The sequence below is a fragment of the Buteo buteo genome, chromosome 9, assembly GCF_964188355.1.
Source record: "Buteo buteo chromosome 9, bButBut1.hap1.1, whole genome shotgun sequence".
NCBI lineage: Eukaryota > Metazoa > Chordata > Aves > Accipitriformes > Accipitridae > Buteo > Buteo buteo.
The window spans coordinates 43,787,890-43,809,334 of NC_134179.1; the positions used below are offsets into that span (position 1 = coordinate 43,787,890).

General features: G+C 50.3%; 2 protein-coding genes across 4 annotated transcripts in view; both read left to right on the plus strand.

Annotated features, from left to right (window-relative positions):
• Positions 1 to 757: 757 nt before the first annotated feature.
• Positions 758 to 6,668, plus strand: PHB1 (prohibitin 1). Its single transcript, XM_075036380.1, has 7 exons — positions 758 to 846; positions 1,349 to 1,474; positions 1,883 to 2,044; positions 2,496 to 2,638; positions 3,273 to 3,389; positions 4,524 to 4,619; positions 5,565 to 6,668. The coding sequence occupies exons 2-7, from the start codon at positions 1,387 to 1,389 to the stop codon at positions 5,775 to 5,777; spliced, it is 819 nt and encodes a 272-aa protein (XP_074892481.1). The 5' UTR covers positions 758 to 846; positions 1,349 to 1,386; the 3' UTR covers positions 5,778 to 6,668.
• A 4,357-nt stretch (positions 6,669 to 11,025) lies between these two features.
• Positions 11,026 to 21,445, plus strand: part of ZNF652 (zinc finger protein 652) — a 35,273-nt gene continuing 24,853 nt past the window's right edge. The window contains exon 1 of one of the 3 annotated variants that reach the window (XM_075036383.1): positions 11,026 to 11,042. The gene's annotated coding sequence lies outside the window, so the exon portion shown is untranslated. Of the gene's footprint in view, positions 11,043 to 17,728; positions 18,043 to 18,716; positions 18,735 to 21,445 lie in introns of those variants that run through there. The other 2 variants (XM_075036381.1, XM_075036382.1) reach the window with 2 other exon arrangements.

Sequence of the window (21,445 nt, forward strand, 5' to 3'; positions counted from 1 at the left end):
GGGTCTCCCTGGGCAGAAAGGTTTGTTGTTTCCAGCCCCCCCCGCCCTCTCTTTTTTCCCTTTCAATCAGGATTCCCGGAGCCGATGGGAGAGTGCTGCTTCCCTCTAGCGGCACCGGCGCTTCTGCTCGTGGGGTTGCTGTGCCGAAGGGGAGGCTCAGGGTGAGGGAATAAGGGGTCTTTGTCCGCAGCGGGACGGGGGCTGCCCTGGAGAGGGGGGGGGGCTGTCTGGTTTCTCACGCCGAAGGGGACAAAGCGCATGGCGGGTGTCTGCCTGGTCCGGGGGCAGGCAGGCGCGGATGTACCCAGACGTCTGGGGTCCCTCCTTGGTATTAACACCGCTTCCCTAAAATCCATTCATCCGCCAGGATCCCCACGACCACCCCCTCCACACACACCCCCCGCCCAGGGCCCGCTGCCCCTCTGCCCAGGTACCGGGAAAGGGCAGTTCCAGGCCCGTTTTCTCCCGTGACAAGCGAGGAGTGGGCATAAGGCTGGCCCACCCTCCCCGGGTGTTCAGGCAGCACCTCCGGGCCCCCCAAGCCTCTGCACCGGCCCCGACCCCCCCCCCGGCGCAGCCCCAACGTGGCTTCCCTCTACTGGGACTACAACTCCCAAGAGGCACTGCGAGGCAGCGGGAAGCCGCAGCCAATAGAAAGCGTCCTTACTCAACGAGCGGGCCGCCGCGGGGCCTGCCGGGAGTTGTAGGCCTCCCGGCTGCGGGCGGGATAACGTAGAACTACAAGTCCCAGAATGCAGCGGGTGAAATGCGGGCCAATGAGGAGCGGGCGTCTTTAGCGCGGCGCGCAGGCGCGCTCTAGGCGAGTGGCCGTGGATTCATGTGGAGGTCAGGGGCGCTGACGGGAGGGGAGCGGGGCGGGAGGGAACGGTGGGTCCCGGGGCCGGGGCCGGGGCCTTCGAGCGGGAGCGGAGCCTTCGGCTCACGGGACGCGTGTCCTGGGGGCGAGAGGCCTAGGAGAGAGCGGGGAGCGGGGAGAGGGGAGGGGGGAGGCCGGGGCGGGCCTGGCCTGCAGCGGGGAGGTGGGGTAGTACAGAGGGACGGAGTGGGGGCGGCCGTGGGGGTGGGGGTCGGGTGGGGAGTGCTGGGCTGGGGGTGTCCACCCACGCGGGGTGCTGCGGGGCTTCGGGCTCAGAGCCGCGGGGAGGAGAGGCGTGCGGGTGGAGGTGGCTGTTGAGGGGAGAGAAGGAGTTGTTGGGGGGGCATGCCGCCACTGCAATTTGGGGTTGGGTTTTTTGGGGGGGGGGGATTAATCCTTGGCTCCATCAGCAACTGCACACAGGATCCCCTGGCCTTGCTTAATCTTTAACAAGATGATGGGTTTTTGCAGGAGGGACTTTTTAAAGGGGCTGGAACTGGACGTGTGAAATGGCCGCGAAGGTGTTTGAAAGCATTGGGAAGCTTGGCCTGGGGTTGGCTGTCGCAGGTGGAGTTGTCAATTCTGCTCTTTACAACGGTGAGTGGGAGAAGCTGAGCGCTTCCAGTTCACTTTGTATCTTTTTTTTTTTGTCAGCATCTTGGCTGATGTGTGCTTTTATTGCTAATAGCATTGCAGGAGAATAGACGTGAAATCTTGCTGGGCTGTTTTATACCTTGTGTGTTGCACAAGCAAGAGGATTGCAAGGGCCTTTCTCTAGAAAGCTGTCCATTAGCTGCTGCCCTTGTGAGCAGGCTGGGGGCCAGGACTCATGGCTGCATCTTCTCTTTTGCTTTGTTGCTCCCAGCAATCTAATTAATTTCACCGATCTGTAGCAAAAGGTCTTAACTAACCCTGATAGACCATTGCCACGGAGGTTTTGGTGGTGTGCAGGAACAACGGGCAGCAATAGTGAAACTGCGCTTGACGTGCTGTTTTCTTCTCTAGTTGATGCGGGTCACAGAGCTGTCATCTTTGACCGGTTCCGTGGGGTCCAGGACACAGTGGTGGGAGAAGGTACCCACTTCCTCATCCCTTGGGTACAGAAACCCATCATTTTCGACTGCCGCTCTCGCCCCCGTAACATTCCTGTGATCACTGGCAGCAAAGGTGAGTGTTTGGACCCGGCAACCATAAGAGAACCAGATGCTCTGATGTTTTTTTTTTTTGTTGTTTTTTTTTTATTCTTCTGGACATGGAGATCCCACGTGTCCCAAGTCCAGTTTGGCACAGAGTCAGGAATGGTTTGATCTTGTCTTTTTAGTTACAGAACAGATTAAAGGACCCTTCCTTCCATCCTGTAAGTCATCCCTTTAAACATAATGAATCTGTCTTTACAGTACGGCACGCAATTCCCTGCATTGCAAACAAACAGAAGCTTAAATCTTATCTGTAAGGAGGATTTGGATCCCAAGGTGGAAGGGGTAGTAAAAATAACTTGTCTTTGCTGGCAAAAAGAATTCTGTTTATTCTTTCTCATTTATTTGCCATGCAGAGGACAGCTTCAGGATGTCTCTGGTCCCTGTGGTTTGCCACTAAACTGGTGACTGTCTTCCTACAGATCTACAGAACGTGAACATCACATTGCGTATCCTGTTTAGACCAGTGACTGCCCAGTTACCGCGGATTTTCACCAGTATTGGAGAGGACTACGATGAACGTGTCCTGCCCTCAATCACAACCGAAATCCTCAAGTCTGTTGTGGTAAGGACAGCGTGACAGCTGCTGGGTTTTTCCTCTTTTTAGCAGTGAGACGTGCTGGAGCACGGAATATGTCATGTTCCAGAATAAGGCTTCTCTTTCCAGCCCCAAGGCTCTCCTGGGCCATCCAGAAAAGCTAATTGTAGCTATGCTAATTGTCTGTTTCTCAGTCATTATGACTGCTTGGCCTAACTTGATTCACGTTGGATGATCTCTAGAGAGAAAGAGGTTTCTTCATTACCTGCTCTCAGCTGTTAGCTCTGCTCTTCAGGCTGGGAGTCTCAGGCAAGAGACTGGGATTTTCACTTCTCATGTAATCTTAGATTTCAGCTTACTGAAGACCTCTGGTTTTGGAAGCATCCCCAGGGGACTGCTAAACAATTACTAAACAACTTTAGCCCAGCTTATGAGCTCTTATGTTACATGCTCAACTAGACAACCTCCCTTCCAGCTTACACTTAAATTCTCAGTCATTCAGTCATGCTCTTACTTTAAATGCCTGGGCAGCTCAGTGTTTGCTAGTTTTGGGAGAAGAATTGGATTCACTCTGGGGCTCATGGGTGCAAAGACAGGCAGGGTGTGGAGAATCTTTCACTTTTGGGAGCTTTCTTCACATTGTTGTCCATCCTGATTTCAGGCTCGCTTTGATGCTGGAGAATTAATCACTCAGAGAGAGCTGGTCTCGAGGCAAGTGAGTGAAGACCTCACGGAGAGAGCAGCAACCTTCGGGCTCATTCTGGATGATGTGTCTTTGGTAAGAGTTCTCCCTTTTCAGTTTTTCTTTTTGGAGTGTGCCCAAATATGAGCAGTGGAGGAGAGACTCAGTGGATGGCCAGAGAAGGGTGGGCTGGAAGTTTGGATGTGTGGACTATGTTTGTCTGTCTGCAGTTGCATGGTATGTAGTAGTTACCGCTCGAGTCAGTACCTCTGGTTTTGTTGCTGGCCTTCTGTGACCTTGAGCAAGCCCTTGAAGGCTCTGCTGCGCTGGCTGATTGACAGATTTCACTGTTGCGGGGCTTTTGTAGTTAAAATGAAGAGCAAATGTTTCTGTGGGTGATGGATCAGGCTGCACATTGCTTTAGAGAAGGCAGCTGTTCCACAAGCACCCTGAGACACAGGGAGAAAGTGCTAGGCATGAGGAGGTAGTGAAAATATCCACTTTTGATAGCATCTTTTTTCTACAAAGTATTAGGTTTTCTCCTGGCTGTGTTTTCTTCTAATATTGTTCAAGGAGGGAGTTCTCCTTCCTCCCCCTACTATCTCCCTATAACCTTTGTAAATTAAATGTGTTGTAATCTGGCTTGTATGTGCACCTCTCCCTCTCTCTTCTGGGACTTCCCTGGAAAGCCTGCTTAGAGGAAAGGGACATTTAGAAAATTTTTGCAGGAAGGTGACTTTGTTTCTTGTGCTTTCTCCTGAGTACACTAATGAAGGAAATTCACCTTTCCCCTGTTACATCTCAGGAGCCAGCAGCTGTCCAAACAGCCCAGGCTGAGCACACCAGTGCATGTGGGAGCATGAAGGGTGAGCATGGCTTGGCAGACAGCAGGCTTCACTGCCTTGGAGGGGAGCGCTGAGCGAGTGGGCTCCCTCTGCCAGGTGCTCGAGCAAGCAGTGGTGGCAGGGGAGCGTGGTGTGTCTCTGAAGGTACTGGTGTTACTGGTCTGATGGACTGGAGCTGTGCTTGTGGCGTCTCCCTTGAGAGTTCAAAACTGGATGCAGAGGCCCGGTTGTCCCAGTTTCTGTTCTTTTAGGGATACTGGCTTTCCATTTCCACTCAGTTTCACTGATACGGGCAGGCTGCTTCCTCCCTGAGAGCTGTGTGGGTCACAGCAGTGCTGCTGTAAACTGTCAGCATTGTGGACTTTGCTTGATTTGTGCCCTGCAGACCCATCTGACCTTTGGCAAGGAGTTCACAGAGGCGGTGGAAATGAAGCAAGTGGCCCAGCAAGAAGCAGAGAGAGCCAGATTCATTGTGGAAAAGGTACCTTGTCCTTCTGAGAAACTTGGAAACGGTTCCTGTTATCTCCTTCCCACTCTAGCTTGCAGTGAACACCTCGCTCAGCTGTCCAGGAGACTGGGCAGGTTGAGTGACGCAGTCACTTAGGGTCATAATGCTGATACGGTTCTTGGCTCTGGCACATGACTGTTGGATAGATAAAGCCTAAGGTTGGTTTTGCTGGGTTTTGGGATCCTTTTTTCTTCTACCACATCACGGTCTTACTGGAGTGCTGAACAGAAATGGAACTCAGGAGGAAGTGCCATTTAGAAATGGGGTTTGAGGTTGAGCTTTGCAACCCAAGTGATCCTGCTGTTTGTGAATTTTGAGAGGGTGGCCGAAGCTTTCCGTGATGTTTGACATCATGGGCACGGGGGCCTGTGTCCTAGGAGTGTTACTGGCTGCATGCAAGACCACATAATCTCAGATCAACCCAGGATCTCAGTGAGCATCCACAGAAACAGTTTCATGTTAAAGTACCCTAGTACAGCTGAGAACACATGCCTGCTGAGATTGCAAGAACCTGCAACTACACCCAGAGTTAATCCAGTGGATGCAGTAAGATGCATGTAATCAGCCAGGATGATTAAACAGCAGAAGTGTTTATCTGACTTGGTTTTAACTCCACCGAAGTTCTCGAATCTTTCATAGACAATTTTCCACCAGGAATGCCCTTAGGTGGGTTAATGTTTCACAAGGTTAAGACTGATAAAACAATTGCAAGATGATTTTTCAACCTTTTTTCCACAGTAGGCAGAAAAACGGTTTAACAGAATGTAGCTTTAAAATAAAATCACCTATCTTAGCTCCCCTATTGGGGAAAAGAATAGTAGGGTGGTGAAGTGGGAATTTAAATTCTAAACAAGGCAATAGCATCTTCCTTCTCTTTTGCTCATTTTCTCTGTTCTCTTCTCATCTGTTTACTTTCAGGCTGAGCAGCAGAAGAAAGCAGCTGTCATCTCTGCTGAAGGAGACTCAAAAGCAGCCGAGCTGATTGCTAACTCGCTGGCCACTGCAGGTGATGGCTTGATTGAGCTGCGCAAGCTGGAGGCAGCTGAAGACATTGCATACCAGCTCTCACGGTCCCGCAACATCACCTATCTGCCCTCTGGACAGTCTGTGCTCCTCCAGCTGCCGCAGTGAACCTGGCTCTGCAGCCATAGCTAGCCTGGTCACCTCCACCTACCAGATCAGCCCTTTCCAAAAGAATCTTCGCAATTTCCTCATTGGTAAAAGCAGAGGAAATTAAAATTCAACCCATTTTGAATTCTTAATCAAATAAAACTGAACGCTCTTGACAACAAACCTGCATTCCTCCCATGTACGGTCAGAGCAGTGGCTCCACTGACCATTAAGCTAGGTTTGAGAATTGCCCCTTTCCAGGCAGTTTGAGCAATAGGAGCAGAGTTTGCATCTGTTCGCTCCTGGGATGAACAAGTAGCCCAGGTGACTCCCTGACCACACGAGTACTGTATCAATCAGGTTTCACAGCGATGCTTCAGTGCCTTTAGGCTGGCTGAGCCAGGGTTGTTCCAGACTTGCAGGTCCTGGACTATGAAACAGGGACGCTTGGGGCTCGCTCTTTGGTCAAGCCAGTCTTTTTTAGCTGGAGGCACAGGTCGAGTGGATTGTGGCTGGGGGTGAGAATAGCAGAGATTCACTTTATGTAGTAGATAGATTTCAAGCATGGAGGGAGAAGATACTTCCTCTGCAGGAAATACTTCTCATGTACATGCCAGCAATGGGACATCTCCACTTCTCCCCCTGCCACCACACACTGGTCTGCTGCCGCTTGCCCTGTTGTGCAGCGTTGTTGGTTCTTTCACCAAGGTCAGTAAAAGTGGCAGTTGGCCTATTGCAGATGGCACGTGGGACAAAGAGGGGATGACAGTGCTCCGTGGCTCAGGCAGTCAGAGGTGGGCAGAATTCTCTGTTACATCAATGCTCTTTTTATTTAGGGAACCTGAATTGTGAGGAGGATGTGATGGGTTTGAGATTGTATAACCAGACTTCAATAAATGTCACGGTCCCAAGTGTAGTAGTGTGGGGTTGTTTTTGGGGTTTTTTTTTTTTGATAGCTCAGAAGAATGAAGGTTGGGTCAGTGGAGCAAGACACCTCATGCTTGTGCTAGATTATTTGGATAAAAGTCACTTAGCACAGGCAAATAGGTCTTGCTCCTGATGATTTAAAGCTTTAAACATGATTCTTAGGCTGAATTCCTGCAACAAGGTAAGGCTGAGAGTATCTTGAGGTTATTGCAAGAGTTTTTAACTGCTTTCCATGTGCAGTTCAGGCTGTTGTTTACTACACGTACCTACATTTTCCAGGGTGCTCTTTTGATGCAACACTGTGCTGTCGGAAAGAAAACGGGGGTGTATTGTGCCAGATACAGCCTACAGTGAGCCACAAACCTGTCAGCAGCTGTCAGAAGGCATGGTACTATCCTGGCACACCATTGCCCCCATCCTGCAAATAGGGTGCTTGTACGGTCTGTTATCCCGCGGCAACGTAGTCCTAGGTGGACGTCATCGCTACCTTGAGGATGTTGAACCCTTGGGAAAGCTTCTGTGAATGGTGGGCTCAATTTGTCATCGTACAGCCACTTTTGAGTTGTTGCCCTTGTCTCTGGCGAAATGGAAAGGCTTGCCTGCTTTTTCTGCTGGGCAGGGTACACGCTTGCAGTGATGAGGTGCCTGAGCTTGCAAAATATTTTAAACAGCTGAGCAGTCAGGTCTGTAACTCCCAAATAACTTCCAGACATCTTCCACCTCCAGTGTTCTTGTTCTTTATTCTTCTGGTTTACCGCTTCAGACACTTCTAAGGAAGCTTCGACTTTTCTCCCAAGGCTCCTTTTAAAGCCCCCTTAGCGTTTCCTGCATTTCTGTCCATTAGTTTCATGACCAGGTGTTGGGCTCAAAACAGTGTGTCTGAAATCCCTTCTCAGCTTCTGTGGCTCTGCATTACCTCTGCCTCCAGTTCTGCATTTTTGGTGGAGTATGGAGTGTTTCCTGCTGCTTTTGCTGTTAGCCTCCCTGGAGGAGGTGTGTGAGGCTCTAATGGTGGCCCCTGGGTCTGATTAATCATCATTTCCTTTGCTTTTGGGTGTAATTCTTTTTACAAATGTTCCCTGGCTGTTAACTGCTCCTTTACCCTTGCTCTGCCTCACTTAATGCCTAAAGCTGCCATGAACTCATCAGACTTCAAAGCTGTTCTTGAACCTGTAGCTGTCTTGATGTGTGCTAGCTGAACCCCTTGTTTATACTGTGTTTATAGCTGCTCTTCAGCCTTGTAAACCATGTGGACCTTCCAACCATCTGGCTCCAGATGGGAATGGTGACCCTAAAATCAGGATGTGGTTTTGTGTGGGCTGCACAGGGATACTGGGTGAGGAAACAGCCTTCTGCTTGCTGGATGGATGTTGCTCTGAGAGCTACGCAGCAGCGAGTGAGCGCTGTCTGGCATCCTCTGCCAAACTCCTCAGGTGCTGGGAGACTCCTTAATGTAAAAACAAAACAGAGTTGAGAATGTGTAGTCAAGGATTGGCCTGCCTGGCATTCCTGGCCAAGGCTGGACCGAATGAAGAGAGTCGAAGGCTGAACTCCCCTTCCCTCACAGTGTTCGGGAGGCGTCAGCAGGGTGTGAGCACTTGCTCTCAGTGCTCTACTTGTCGGGGCAATAGAAAGAACTTTGGGCTTGGGTAATGTGAAGGTAGGCCGCCCTCGCTGCTCAAACAAACAAGGCATCCCCACCCTTTCTGGCATTTCTAACCTTACTCCTCTTAATAATCCAGTAACAAAAACTTGCTCGTGAAAGTGGAGCGCAGCCTGGGGTGGAGAAACGAGAGAGGGTCAAGGCATGTGGCTTTATACTGAGGGCAGAGAAAGGAGTTTTGTTGTGCAGGTTCTGATCTGCCCTCCCAGCAAGCCTGCGTAAACCACTTGATCAGCCGGGTATCCTGCAACTGTCACCTGCTGCTCTGCTGGCCTAAGAGGGGCTGGCTCGCAGCTGCAGGACAGAGCTATTGCAAAGGCTGCCTACTCTTTGCAACTCTCATGCGTACAAAGGTGCTGGAGATGCTCCAGGAACAGCAGATCTCTCCCCTTCGCCTTAGCCTTAGAGAGAGCAAGAGAGGGGCTGTCTTGTGACCATACCTGCAGGAGCAACCACCGTCTGTGACATAGTACTCTGTGACCACCATGTGCCACGTCTTTTTGGGTAAGACACTTCAGCTCAAGGTAAGCCGTGATCGCAGGTGGGAGGCAGCCGGGTGATGCCACTTGAAGGGAGGTGGAGAAACTTCAGGTTTGTTTCTGTGAACAGAAAAGCCAGTGGGCGCGTGGTCTGGCTGTCATGCCTGGATTCTCACTGTCTGAAATGCATGGCACAAGTCTGACTGAAGAATTTCCTGCGTTGGGCAGTTATACCAGTTCTCTGTTGTGTGGCTTTTCTGCTGCTTATTAGGGATTGCAGCCATGCTAAAACTTTTGCTTGGGGGAGGGAATACTTTCTGTGGTGAATTTTTTCTTCATTTTTGCCACCTATTTGCACAAAACACTTTGAATTTAGTATATTCCATGACTTTTAATCCCTCTGTTGAAATTGGTTTTCTCTGAAGGAAGGACAGCATGATTGCATAAAGCCAGTGCTTCCCCAGCAAGGTTGAATGTGTTACTGGGCTGGAGAAAGCACTCACTTCCTTAAGCAACCCAGCTAAAATGGCCCAAAAATTTACTTGGAGAAAGGCTCTGCTTGGATGTTGGCTAGTTGGAATTAAATGCCCTTCTGTCAGGCTCTCCCCAGAGCTGACTCACACCAGCATCACACGGGGTACTCCTGGATCTTTCCATTTTTCCAACAAATCGTTACATTTAGCACCAGAATCTTGGGGCCAGGGGTGCTTTGTGGGTGAGTGACGGAGGCTGTAGCTTTGCTGCTAACCATGACAGACCGCGTTAGCCAGGAAGGACGCTTGCGAAGCGGTCACCTTTTTCAGAAGGCAAGATGAATGCAAACTGAGGAGCGGCAGAGGCCGGCAGCCAGGCTGCTCTCCCACCAGATGGCAGCAGCAATTCTGATCTCTGCACAGGAAAGGGTAGCGGGGACCAAAGGGTGTCCCTCAGCCTCCCGTGGGGACAGGTGAGCCGGGAGGTCACCCTGCCCTGGGCAGAGGACGCAAGGAGTGGATGTGAACAAGGGCAAACACAATAGCACAGTCTCCCGGTGAGGAAGAAAAAGCACAAGCTGGCAAGAGAGCTGTCTGACAGGCAGTACCACTCAGGCAGGCAGGTACAAGGGTTTAGTTCCTGTGCCAGGCTGTCCTGGTAAACCTCTCATGCCCACTTCACTCTGCTGAGCATCTCCAGCTCCAGGTTTTAATTCCTGTAGCCTAAGGTATAACACTGAAATGTGCAAATGCCTGTCTCCCTTTCTAACCCTGGTCCCAGGGTGGCTTGGCTTTGCAGCATGTCTCCTTGCCAGGGAGCATTCCTCCTTTCCCTTTCCCACCCACCGAAGGCCGTCCCTCGTTTGTTACTAATTCAAGGTGGGCAGGAACAACAGAAATGTCTAGGCATGACTTCAGAGGTGCAAGTTGCTTTAGCTTGACATTAGAAAACAGCATTGAGTCTTTGGGTTCAGAACGTTAGTATGATGAATTCATACTGGAGGGCCTAGTATTGGTAAAAGCTTAGCAGTCTTTTCATCAGAAGCCCTGTAGTTTTGTGGCCCCAGAGCAATTAGAGTAATGGCAGCACGGACTTGTCACTTGTATTTCTCTGAATACAGCCCAAAAACTAAACTACAGGGGCCGAGTTTTGAGCAAAGGTCTGCTAGAATCAGGCAACATGAGACCTGCTGGGGTGACTAAAGGGGCCTTTATGAGGGGGACTGCAGCCCTCTGCTACCAGAACACACCTCCCTCTTGAGACCAAACAGCAGCAGCTGGTTGCCACCTTCACACATCAGAGCCTTACAAGCCAAGGTGAAAACTCCCTTCCCACTGCTCTGCCTTGCCTGCAAACCTCCAGAGAGGTTTGGGTTTGTTTTGTTTTTTCCTGGAAGACTCTGCCTTGTTTCTTGTTCCTTTCATGCTAGTGGAAGAGCTCAGCTCTGCACCACCCGCAGCAGCTGGGCCAGGCCACTAGCAACATTCAGACCAGCCAAACAAGCTTTTGTTCATGATAAACAAACAGGAAACTGCCTGATTTCCTCTGTGTGTTCACCCTCTCTCTCTTGCGTGCGCTTTCTCCCTATTTAATAGATAACCAGCCTACCTGACTTGTGGAGACCGAAAGCAACCACATGGACAGGCACTCTGGAGCACTTGTAATTTGCAGTATGGCTGTTGCATTGAAATGGGCATCTGCTCCCTGATAGTCGCTGATGCGCCAGTGCTGAAGCCTCTCCAGGTAAGGCAGCTCCCCAAGTTTGTGATAATTTGTACCCTGCAGCAAGCTGGCAGCATGTCTGAAGTGGTTAGAGCAAGGGATAGGGAGGAGTTTCCTTATTACTTCCTTTGTGCTGTTTATATCCAAGTGGATCTAGCAGAAAATGCCTCTGTCCTGAAACACAGAGGATGTGGCGGGGTGTGCAGGGGGAGAAAGCACTTGTGGAAGGGGGTAGGAAATAATGTCCTAAGTCAGGACATTATTTGGAGCTCAGCTGTGCTGGGAGATCGCGAGCATTCTCAGGGACAAATCTGGTTTAATTATTCCTTGCCTGGCACTAGGCAGCCCTGGGGGCTGAGATATTTCTCATATGCTTATTTTCCATCAGCAGAACTGAGCTGACTTAAGTCCAGCAAGTCCTGACTTACACTAATGTAACTCTGAGGGGTAGGTCAAGTTTACTTAGGGGTGACTCGGTGCTTTGTGCTTTGGTTTTCTACTTGATGAAGCAGGAGAGGACTCTCGCAGGTAGAGAAGTATCAGGGTGAATGACGGGGGACACAAAGCATGCTCTAGCTGGGGGATGCAGAACAAACTTCCAGAGAAAGTAAAGCATCTGATGTCTTTGGAAAAATATAGTGGAAACTTCTTTTAACCACATGCTCACGCACAGCCATGCCTGGTTCATTCCCCGCCCCCCCCCCCAGAAAGCAGTAAAGAAACAAATCTATGGGGAAAGGAGCTGGTGGAGCAGGCATCCAGTTCTTGCTGAACGCATCCCCAGAAAGGAGAGGAACTAGAGAGGCTGAGTTCAACTGCTGCTGTAAAAACAGCATTTGGGGTTGCCCACACTGGATCTGCACATGATGCTGATCTGGACTGAGTCAGAAACCTGCAGTGAGTTATCCTTGATCTCTGACAAGCCACAGCTGTGCATGAGCATGGGAAACTGTGTCCCAGACTGAGCTGCAGGAGGGCAGTGCAGAAGATGGAGGCAGTGGAAGATGCCAGTTGCAAGACATGTTTGTGTCCCCCATGCTGGTAAGGGCAGCAAGGCAGGAAGGGCAGGAGGAGGCTAGGAAAGAGCGTGTGCAGGATGCCTCTGAAGCAGTAGGTTAAAAATATTCAACAGAGGCAAGAACAGGAAGGAAGCAGGGGTTAAGCCTGAACAAGGTGAGTCTATCCCAGAGACATTAATTCAAACATGACTTTCATGTGTCTTGAAGTGCCCCTTCTGCAAAGCTGGTAAATACAGCTCTGTTTCTCTGTTACTTATAGCATCTTCCTCCCAAGCACAGCTTTCCATGGGTGTTTTTCAAACCCAGAGGGAAGTTTCTACACAAAAAGCTAAGCTGGAAGATTGGGTGTTGAATGGAAAGAGCTCTAGTTAAACCAGTTCCTAACCAGCCAAAGTACATGGACCCTACCTGCACTGCTTTGGTACAGGTTGATGCCTATCTGAGGTGCTCTTTAATGGAGGAACCGAAATGTCTCTAACAGCCTGCTGTCATGTTGTTTCCATTTAACAATCACCCCAGCACAAACCTTAGACCTTAGAACTTCTCTTACATAGGCAGTCTGTTGGGGAGACCACCTGAGATTACAGCATAAGACCAAAGCTGATTAAACAAAGAGTAAAAGCCCAATTCTGTGAGTTTCCCTCACTCCCATCCTGCTCTTGTCCAACTGCAATCTGTATTTTACTTTATTTAAGGAAAAAAAAAAAGGCACAAAACCAAGGCTCCCCAAAGAGAACTTTTTATTATTTTTTTTTTTGGTGGCATGATTTTTATGCAGAGGCTGATTGCTCTGATAATACAGTCATGTTACCACCCCGCCCCCAGTACCCCAAAGAAAGTTAATAACCCACACATGGATCTGCCAGGCTTTTCTGTATTATAAAAAGGCTGTTACTGCTGCCCTGCCCAGGCTGAGTTCAAGCCCTTAATGCACAAGGCCCTGTAAAACCATGCTGAAACCACATGGCCATGCTGGGTCCCTGAAGAGCTGCCCCTCAGCACCCAGGTGCTTGCACTGCAGCATTGAAATACTTGTCAAGGAGGGCTGAGTGCATCTTTTCAGAAGGGCAGAGTTAAAGCTACTAGTACCCCCTGTGGGTACCTGTCTGTGGTTCTGCTTCTCAGGTGTTTATTGCATGTCAGCTCTGCCTGTACCCTGCTGCTCTGAAGGTCTAATCTTGGGCACAAGGAGATGCTGGTGGGTGTTAGCTCTGCTGTATTATTTGAAGGCAGTTAATCTTTAATTGTGGCCTTACACTGAACTAGTAAATGAGAAGGGAGAATGGGAACAGGAATTTCCTCTGCTTGAACTTTTACTTTGCTCTGATATAGTCTCAAAGCTCAGTGCCTCTGCACTTCGTGGTGGTTCCCTCAGACAGTGCAGGGCTTCCTGTGACAAGAGCTAGCAGGAAAAACCCTTTGTACTCCTCTTGCTTCCTTTCCCATTGCTTGAAAGGATCCTGAATCCTGCAGGACATAGCAGGATACCCAAAAGATAAAGCATTAATCTGAGAATCAACTGGTTGGGTTGCAGACCAGGTCAGCAAGGTGTCAGCACCCTGTCCACGCCTCACTTTCTCTTCTCGCCCTTGGCTTGTTTTCCTAGTGGGGCAGGGCCTGTGCTTTGCAGGTCTTTGAGCAGCACCTAGTTCCAAGGGCCTTCCTCCCTTGGGGAAAGAGAGAGTCCCAATTGCAACTGCACTCTCACAAGTGTCAAGTCATGCCCAGTTCAGGCTGTTCCCAAAACAGAACTGTTGTGATGTGGAGGCCTCAGCAAAACACCAAGCATGCGGAGAAGGGCTAGTACTGGTTCCACTTGGCCCCGCTTAGTGCCAGCCCTGTCACCAGAACCAACAAGCCACCAAGAGCCACCTCTCACCATGGGAGGAGGCAGGTAGGACGAGCAGGAAGGCAGCCCATCTCCCTGTTGGCTTTGGAAAGAAAGAGGGCTAGGAGGGCTGATTTGCTGGCTGCTGGGTTTCCCAAGAAATCATCACAGCAGGAGTCTGGATGCAGCAGAGAGCCATTGCTGCCTGGGTAAAGCCAAGAACTCTTGTAAACTAGGCCTCATCTCACAGAAGCACAGCTTGCGTGGGTCTGCAGGCCCTGGACTGGGCAGACATCTCCCTTACTAAATGATTCCAGCCTATACGGTTTACAGCCTGAAAGCCATATAAAATAAACAGAGCATATGGCTCAGGGACTGCCCAGGAACACCCAGCTTTGCAAACCCAAAAAGCCTGCCCATGCCACAGGAAAATTAACAGCTGATAAAAGTAGGACTTCACCTCTGATTTTCTCCTTCCCACACTCTTCTGCAGTTTGTGCTAGTGGTTATCCCCACCGCAGAGCTTGCTGCATCTCAACAATACTCTTACTAGTTAAGTTTGCTTTCTCAGCAAGTCTAGAACATCTAGTCCTTTAGAAAAACACAGGTGGGAAACACTGTTCTGCTGTGTCTGCAGCCCTGGGCCCAGCAAATTCTCATACTTTTATTGTACTTTTCACCCTGAAAGGTCCTAAGCTGCTTAGCAGAAAAAAGATCTGGTTTCCAGGGAGGGACAATGTCACTGTACTACTGCTACTTCTGGAGTGAGCTGCAAACAGCTTCTTGCTGAAACACTGCAGCAGTTTAGGGAGGAAACAAAGATCAGTATCACCTGTCCCTGGCACTGCATGCAATGAGGAGGACATGCAAAGGCATTTCCCACACTGGTTGTACCCTAGAGAGAAGGGAAATGCTACAGAGAGGGGGCAAGGGAGCCACAGCATCTTACTGAGCAGTGAACAAGATGCAGAAAGTTGCACACCAGTGTGCAGGGAAAGCAGAGATGACAGCAAGGAAATCAGAGGGCTGATAAGGATCTGTGGCTGTAAGGCAGGTGTGTGCTAGGGAGCAGATCATGTGCAAGCAGAGATGTGGGGCTGTTGCTGCATTTTGTTTGTTTCCCTTTACCTGGCTGACATGTCTTTTCATGTCATAAGCTAGATCAAAGAGAGGGATGTAAATAGCTGAAACAGGCTTCCTTGTGGGAACAGGGCTGAGTGCCACAGCCAACCTCTCAGCTGGACCCCTCCCTGGGAGCTGTCACCCTCCATTAGCCAAACACCCAGGGAAGAAAGCAACTGCAGGGTGCCCTGGGCATTGAGGAGCCAAACCATGCAGTGAGGCTAGGAAGAGTTGCTCTCTGCAGCTGTCTCTTCCCTAGGCCACCACTGATGCTGATGGGACACAAGCAGGGCCATGAGGACAAATGCTTTGGTTTCATCAGGTCAGAAGCCCTTCAGAGTCCAAGAATATTTGCACTTGGTCCCCATTTTATTTTTTTTTTTAAACTCTCCCTCTGCAGAGTCATGGTGCCCACTGAGAAAGAGGGATTTGGCACTTCCTTTTAATCTCTGCATATTTCTTATTTGGGGGGAGTGAAATAACCCTCACTGACATCAAGTGGGGCTCTGTCACTGCTGCCTTGTTCATTCACCTTCCAAGAAAAAGGTCCCCAACATTTTTCTTCCTGCCCTTTTCAAAGCAGGAAATTCTACATGGCATCCTTCACACGCACACAGTTAACCAACAGCAGCACCACATCCCCTGACATCCTCTTATTTTTCTCAAGAAGCTGCATTGCACAGGGGTGTTGGGCTGAGATGGAGCAGTGCCCATGCTCTCAAAGCCCAGGGTCTCCCCTGGCTACCTCTTCCCTCTTCAGCAATACACAGGTCCCAGCAGAGATCATAACAGCCTGGGGCCTGCCCTGAACTGGGCCAGCTAGTAACAGCTCCCATGGGGCTGGTCAGAGTAAAGTGCACCATGCTCTGCTCCTTTCCCATGCTCCCACAGCAGGGGTTGCTGGGGCAAAGAAGAAAACTGGCAACGTTGTTCTGATCCCACCATGGGGCTTCCCCAGCCTCCCCTGCCCCTTTTATTTGATCCTGAACTTTGACTCTGAAAGCCCCAATCCTTGCTCTTTACAGGGAGCTCAAATCTGGGTTTTATGTTCAATAATCGAGAGCAGGTCAAATACATTGGCATGTAACATTACATTTCAGGGGAGTGAGGGTGTATAGATTTTTTGCAGAACCTCAAATCAAGTCCCCTACGCTGTTGGGGGGGGGGGGCATATGCATCAGACAAAGCAGATGAGGAAACAAACCACAGGTAGAGAAGGGATTGCAGACTAAAGGCTTTAAAAAGGGGACTACAGCACAAACACAAGTTTGAGAGCAGACAAGAGGGAGCCAAAGCTACAGGGCACAAGAGATTCCTGAAGTCCCTGGGAAGCAGCTAACGCTACCAAAGGGGCTAGTGCCCTTCCCCCTTTTCCTGTTTCTGCTACTCTCGCTAATTCTTTTACCACCGCCAAACCTAAACCACAGCAGTGCTCTTTCCTCCTACACAGTGCTCAGCAGTGGTTTTCATGGCTATGGAGTAGGCTTCGCAGCTTCCTGGGAGAGGTGGTACCACTATGAAACGCTGTGCCAGCCTGGAAAGCAGCAGCTCCTACCCTCCCCACATCCTTTTATGAGCCCCATACCTGCCACGAACAGAGAGCTCTACCAGCAAAATATATTTTTTTACTTCTCGTCACACTTCCCTCATACATCAGGCCTGGGCCCTGCAGGTGGGTGTAATCAAGAAACCACAGGCCAGAGTTAAGTAGTTATTAGTATTTTAAGGGGAGAGGAAGGTTTGAACAAGCGGGAGCTGGGGTTTGGCATAATAACAGAAGGACCAACTCCTCTGGCTACTGTAAATCAGATAGGGCCTCACTAAAGAGGCCTTTTTTAGGGTCTTACCTGTCTCCTGAGGGGCAGCTCTGTCACCCTACACGACACACGGCCCCTTCAAGGCGCCTCCCATCCCGAGGCCGCAGCCGCTCCCTCACGGCAGCCGCCGTGTGAAGCATTACTTCCACTTATCCGTGAGGACCGGGAGCCCCGAGGGTCGGCTCCCGTTAGCGGCCATTATTCCCCCGGTTGCCGGCGGCAGGAGGCTGCGACCAAAGGGGCCTTTATCGGAGCGACGGAGATGCCCGCGGAGCGAGGCAAGGCGTGGGCCAGGGTTAGCCGCAGCGCGGCGGAGCGCTCGCCACAGCTTGCCCGGCTCAGCTGACTGCAATTAGGGCAGCCTCTCTAATTACCTCAGCCGGAGTAACGGTCGGCCCCGCTGAGGGGGAGCCGGCGCCCTCCCCCGCCTTCCCGCCGACGCAACCGGCCTCCGCGCGCGCCGCCTCACCTGAGCCCCGCGGGGCGCCGGCCCCCCCGCGCATGCGCAGCGTCCCCCACTGCGCCCCCCCCCCCCCCCGCGTCTCACCTGCGCTCCGCGCTCCCCTCCGGCCCCGCCGCAGCCTGAGGTGAAGGGCGGGAGCGGGCTTGGGAACTGGCGGGGGGGAAGAGAAGCAACAGCCCAACCGCGCATGCGCCCCTGGGCGCCGCGCGTCGGGGCCGCCCCCCCCCCCCCGCTCCCTTCAGCCTATGGGGGTGTCCGTGTCGTCCCCCCCGCAGTCCTCCTCGCCCCGCGCGCGCTCCCCCGCGCGCGCACACGCGCACTACCCCCCCCCCGCCGCCGCGGCAACCACCTCCTCGGCGCGCGCGCGCGCGCGCCCGCACCGGCACACACACAGACACACAGACAGACGCGCACACGCGCGCGCGCGCCGCGCGCGTGCGCGCGAGCGGAGTCGCGAGACTGGCTGCGGCGGCCACGTAGCGCTGCGGCGGCGGCGGCGGCTGAAGCTGAGGGGAGCGGGAGCCGCGTCCGCCGGCGACGGCCGGGGCCTGGGCCTGAGCCCGAGCCAGCGGCTACTCGACGCGCCGCGGCGGCGGCAGCGGCAGCTGAGGGGGCCGAGCGGAGGGAAGAGAGGGAGGGCCCCGGCCGCCCTGCCCTCCGCCCTCCCGCCTCGCCTCCTCCACCCGCCCTCCGCCGCCTCGCCTGTGCCCCCCCTCCCCTCAGCCGCCCGGCATGGAAGGCGGTGGGGGTGGCCCTGAAGGGATCGGCCTGGGTGAGTGTGGGCCGCCCGTTCGGCTGGGGGGGGAATCTCCCCTTCCCCCCGTTCTCTTCGGGCCTGGCGGCAGCCGCCGAGCAACGCTAGGCCCAGCCCGGGGGTGGGTGACGGAGGGAGCGGGATAGAGCCGCCTCCCGGCCTGGAAGGGAGCGGGGGGGGGTGTGTAGGGGGGGGAATGCTGTGCCCGGCCCGCAGCCCCCTGGAGGAGCAGGGTGCGAGCAGGGCACCCCCCCCAACACACACACACACCCCGGGCGAAGGGGGTGCAGCCAGGGGAGAGCCCCCCGCCGGAGGAGGGGAGCGGGCGGGGGAGGAATAGGGCCGGGGGGGGGGGGGGATCAGCCCTGGCTGCTGCACCCCGCTGGGGGGGGGGGCTGTGCCACCTGCCGGGGGGGAGGGGAGGGAAGGTGAGTTGCAGGGAAGCAAGTGGGGGAAAGAAAAAAAAAAAAAAAATCTTGCTGCATTTGGCTGTGTTGGACTGCCTTTCCACATCTCTCTTCGCTTTCTGGCTTTGCTTTCCAGCCCCCTCCCGCGGAGTGGTGGCATGGAGGTGTGGGGGTCACTGGCAGCCTTCTCCTTTCTCCTTGTCACTTGCTAATTGTGCCGCCACGACGGTGCACGGTCCGCGATTGTTAGGAGGGAACGCGGTTCTTAAATGCACTCGCTTCTGGGACCGGAGTTGTCATGGGGTAGGTGAGGAAATGAAATGTTACCTTTTACAGTTGCAGGTTCTGGGTCTAGGCGTGTGAAGGGGAAAATCAGCTGTAAAATCAGATGTATTCTCTTTTCCTCAGTCTTTTGCTTAGATATCTTCCCCTTCTCTTTGCTCTCAGGACAGATGTTGTGGTATGTGCGCCTTAGGGTTTTGGTTTTTGTTTTGATTTTTAAGTGCCTTCTGTGCAACTTTCGGTCCTGTGGATGTCTTGGTACAGGTATTGTTAGAATGAAAAGATATGCTTCAAGACAGCGTATCTCTTTGGTCTTAATAGTATTATGTAAGTGTCTTTAATCACAACTGAGTTTTGGCATCTTGTGCGGTAGAAGTGATTTAAGTCAAAGCGAGGGAAGTACTGTAGACATAAAGGATGTGAGGAATGTGCATTTTTATCTTTTCAGGGGATGACCTGAGCTGTATTGTTCTGGGAATGGCAACTGGCACATGCTTTGTTGACAGTGGTGTATGCGCGGTGAATCAAGAGAATGATGGTGGGGTATGTGTGTGCGCGCTGAATAAAGGAGATGTAATGTGTGAGCATTGATTTGTGAAGGATGGTCTGGTGCACCTTGATTTGCCACCGCGCTGATTGACTGTAGCTTGATTGTTCACATGTGGAAGTTGGGTGCTCTTTCTCTTGAGATATCTGGTGTGTATTAATAAAACACATTTTATAGACGCAGGACTGTGGACACTAGTCGTGTTAAATGGGCTGTGGAGTTGCAAAATGTAATTTTGAAAGGATCTAGTATTTCATGGTAAGAGATCATTTACATCCTTTATATGGGTCTAGTGTTCTCATTGGTACCTATTTGAAACCCCTTTATCTGTCTTTCTACCTGCATGCAAGATGCATTTTTTCCTGCTTTTTAGAGATTAATCAAGCACTTGCCATATGGTTGTTGTGCTGAATGAATGAAGAGCCCCATCCCTGCCCCAGGCAGCCCACACTTAAATTTAGATGTTGATAATAAAGTTGAGATATAGAGTAAACTCACAGTGTAAATGTGTAGCTGAGGGATAGAAATTTTGCAAGCTTTTTCAGACAGGATGTGTTTGAAAGAAAAGTGCAAAATCATGAAGGCTTTTTATTTTTCTAACTAAGCGATTGCATTTACTAGGATGTCAGAGACTTAAGAATTTATTTATAATTTTATCTGGTATTTAGTGACTAGTATTTATAGCTACTTTAGATTTAGTTGCAGTAATTGAGATTTGGGAAGATCAATACATGTTTTGTGGCTCAGCATTTGTAATACTTGTAAAAAAAAATTCAAATATTTACATGATCAAAAGAGGCTTTGGCATTATAGACTATTGTGAACTTTTTTTAAAGGACTTAATTGATTGTATTATTATTTCTTCTCATCTAATACTGATACAGGAAGCCTTTAACTGATGTTTTCTGGAGAGTAAATTCTTCAGCAGTTTTGTATGAAAGGTTAGGTGTATATATAAGGGCTAAATTATAAAAGGAGTTTGTCAGGTTCTGTTGCAAATGCAAGATACTGGGATGTTCTGTTTGTTTTCTTTTTGCCAGAATCATAGAATGTGGAAATTTCAGATGGAGAGATGCAATTTTATCTAAAGATGGAAAGTCTTTATATGTACAAGAAATTGCTTATAGGTCAAACATACTTTTTCTGGTGTCATACCACCCAGAGCATGAGATGTCCATGTAAGAAAGACTTGGGAAGAGTCCTCTTTGAGTTCATACAACTGCATTAAATAGATATTTCCAGTAAGCAAGATACCATCTTCCAGTCTTGGTATCACGTGTCATATCGGTGCCTAATGGAAGAGTGGTGTACCAATAGCATATTTGAGATAGGCATAGGTATATTTAAGGTGATTACAAAACTACATGTCATCAGTGACCTATTTCTCTGTGGCACACTATAATATGCCTTATCAAAGAACAAATTTCTTTCTAACCCCACAAAAAAGAGAGACATAATTGGAAGGAAGTACCAACCAATTGAGAAGACTGATATGTTCTCTACCAACCTGATTGTGTGGATTATTATTGTATTAAAATATAACCATTCCCTTGGTTAAATTCCTACAGCACAGAACAGCTGATCTCTTACTGTATTCTGCTGTGAAACAGCTCTCCCTACAAAATCCAGATCTTGGCTTTTATTTTAAATGGAAGATGAAGTAAATTTTAAAGAGCATAATTTTGGTTTTTAAAACAACATTAGTTTACATTTTGTTAAATATGTGCTATTTGTCTTTTCAGAATCTTATGATACTAAAGTTTGGGGTTTTTCCCCCACAACAGTTGGAAAAAACGTGGGGGTTTATGTGGAGGTCATTTTATTATCATGAAGTTATACACTTTAAATATTAATGCAGTCAGTGAGCAGATACTGTCCACAGTTGACATCACCCTATAATGTCTTGAGCTTCCTCAAGCTGAGGAAGCATGGCTGAATTATTTCAGTGTTTTCCAATAAGAATGTGTAGTTCTTAACCTGTTCTTTCCGCGGATCTAAATGCTTAACTTCCACCTCTTTCCACTGTAAATACGAGACTTATGTATTTTTAAAACTCTGCAATAACTCCTTTATTGTATCAAAAAACTAAATAACTAATCTCTTAACATGAAAGGATATTTTGTGTAGAGGTGACAAATTTTATGCCTTTAAGAACATTTTAATAAAAATATTTGTCCTTGAAGTT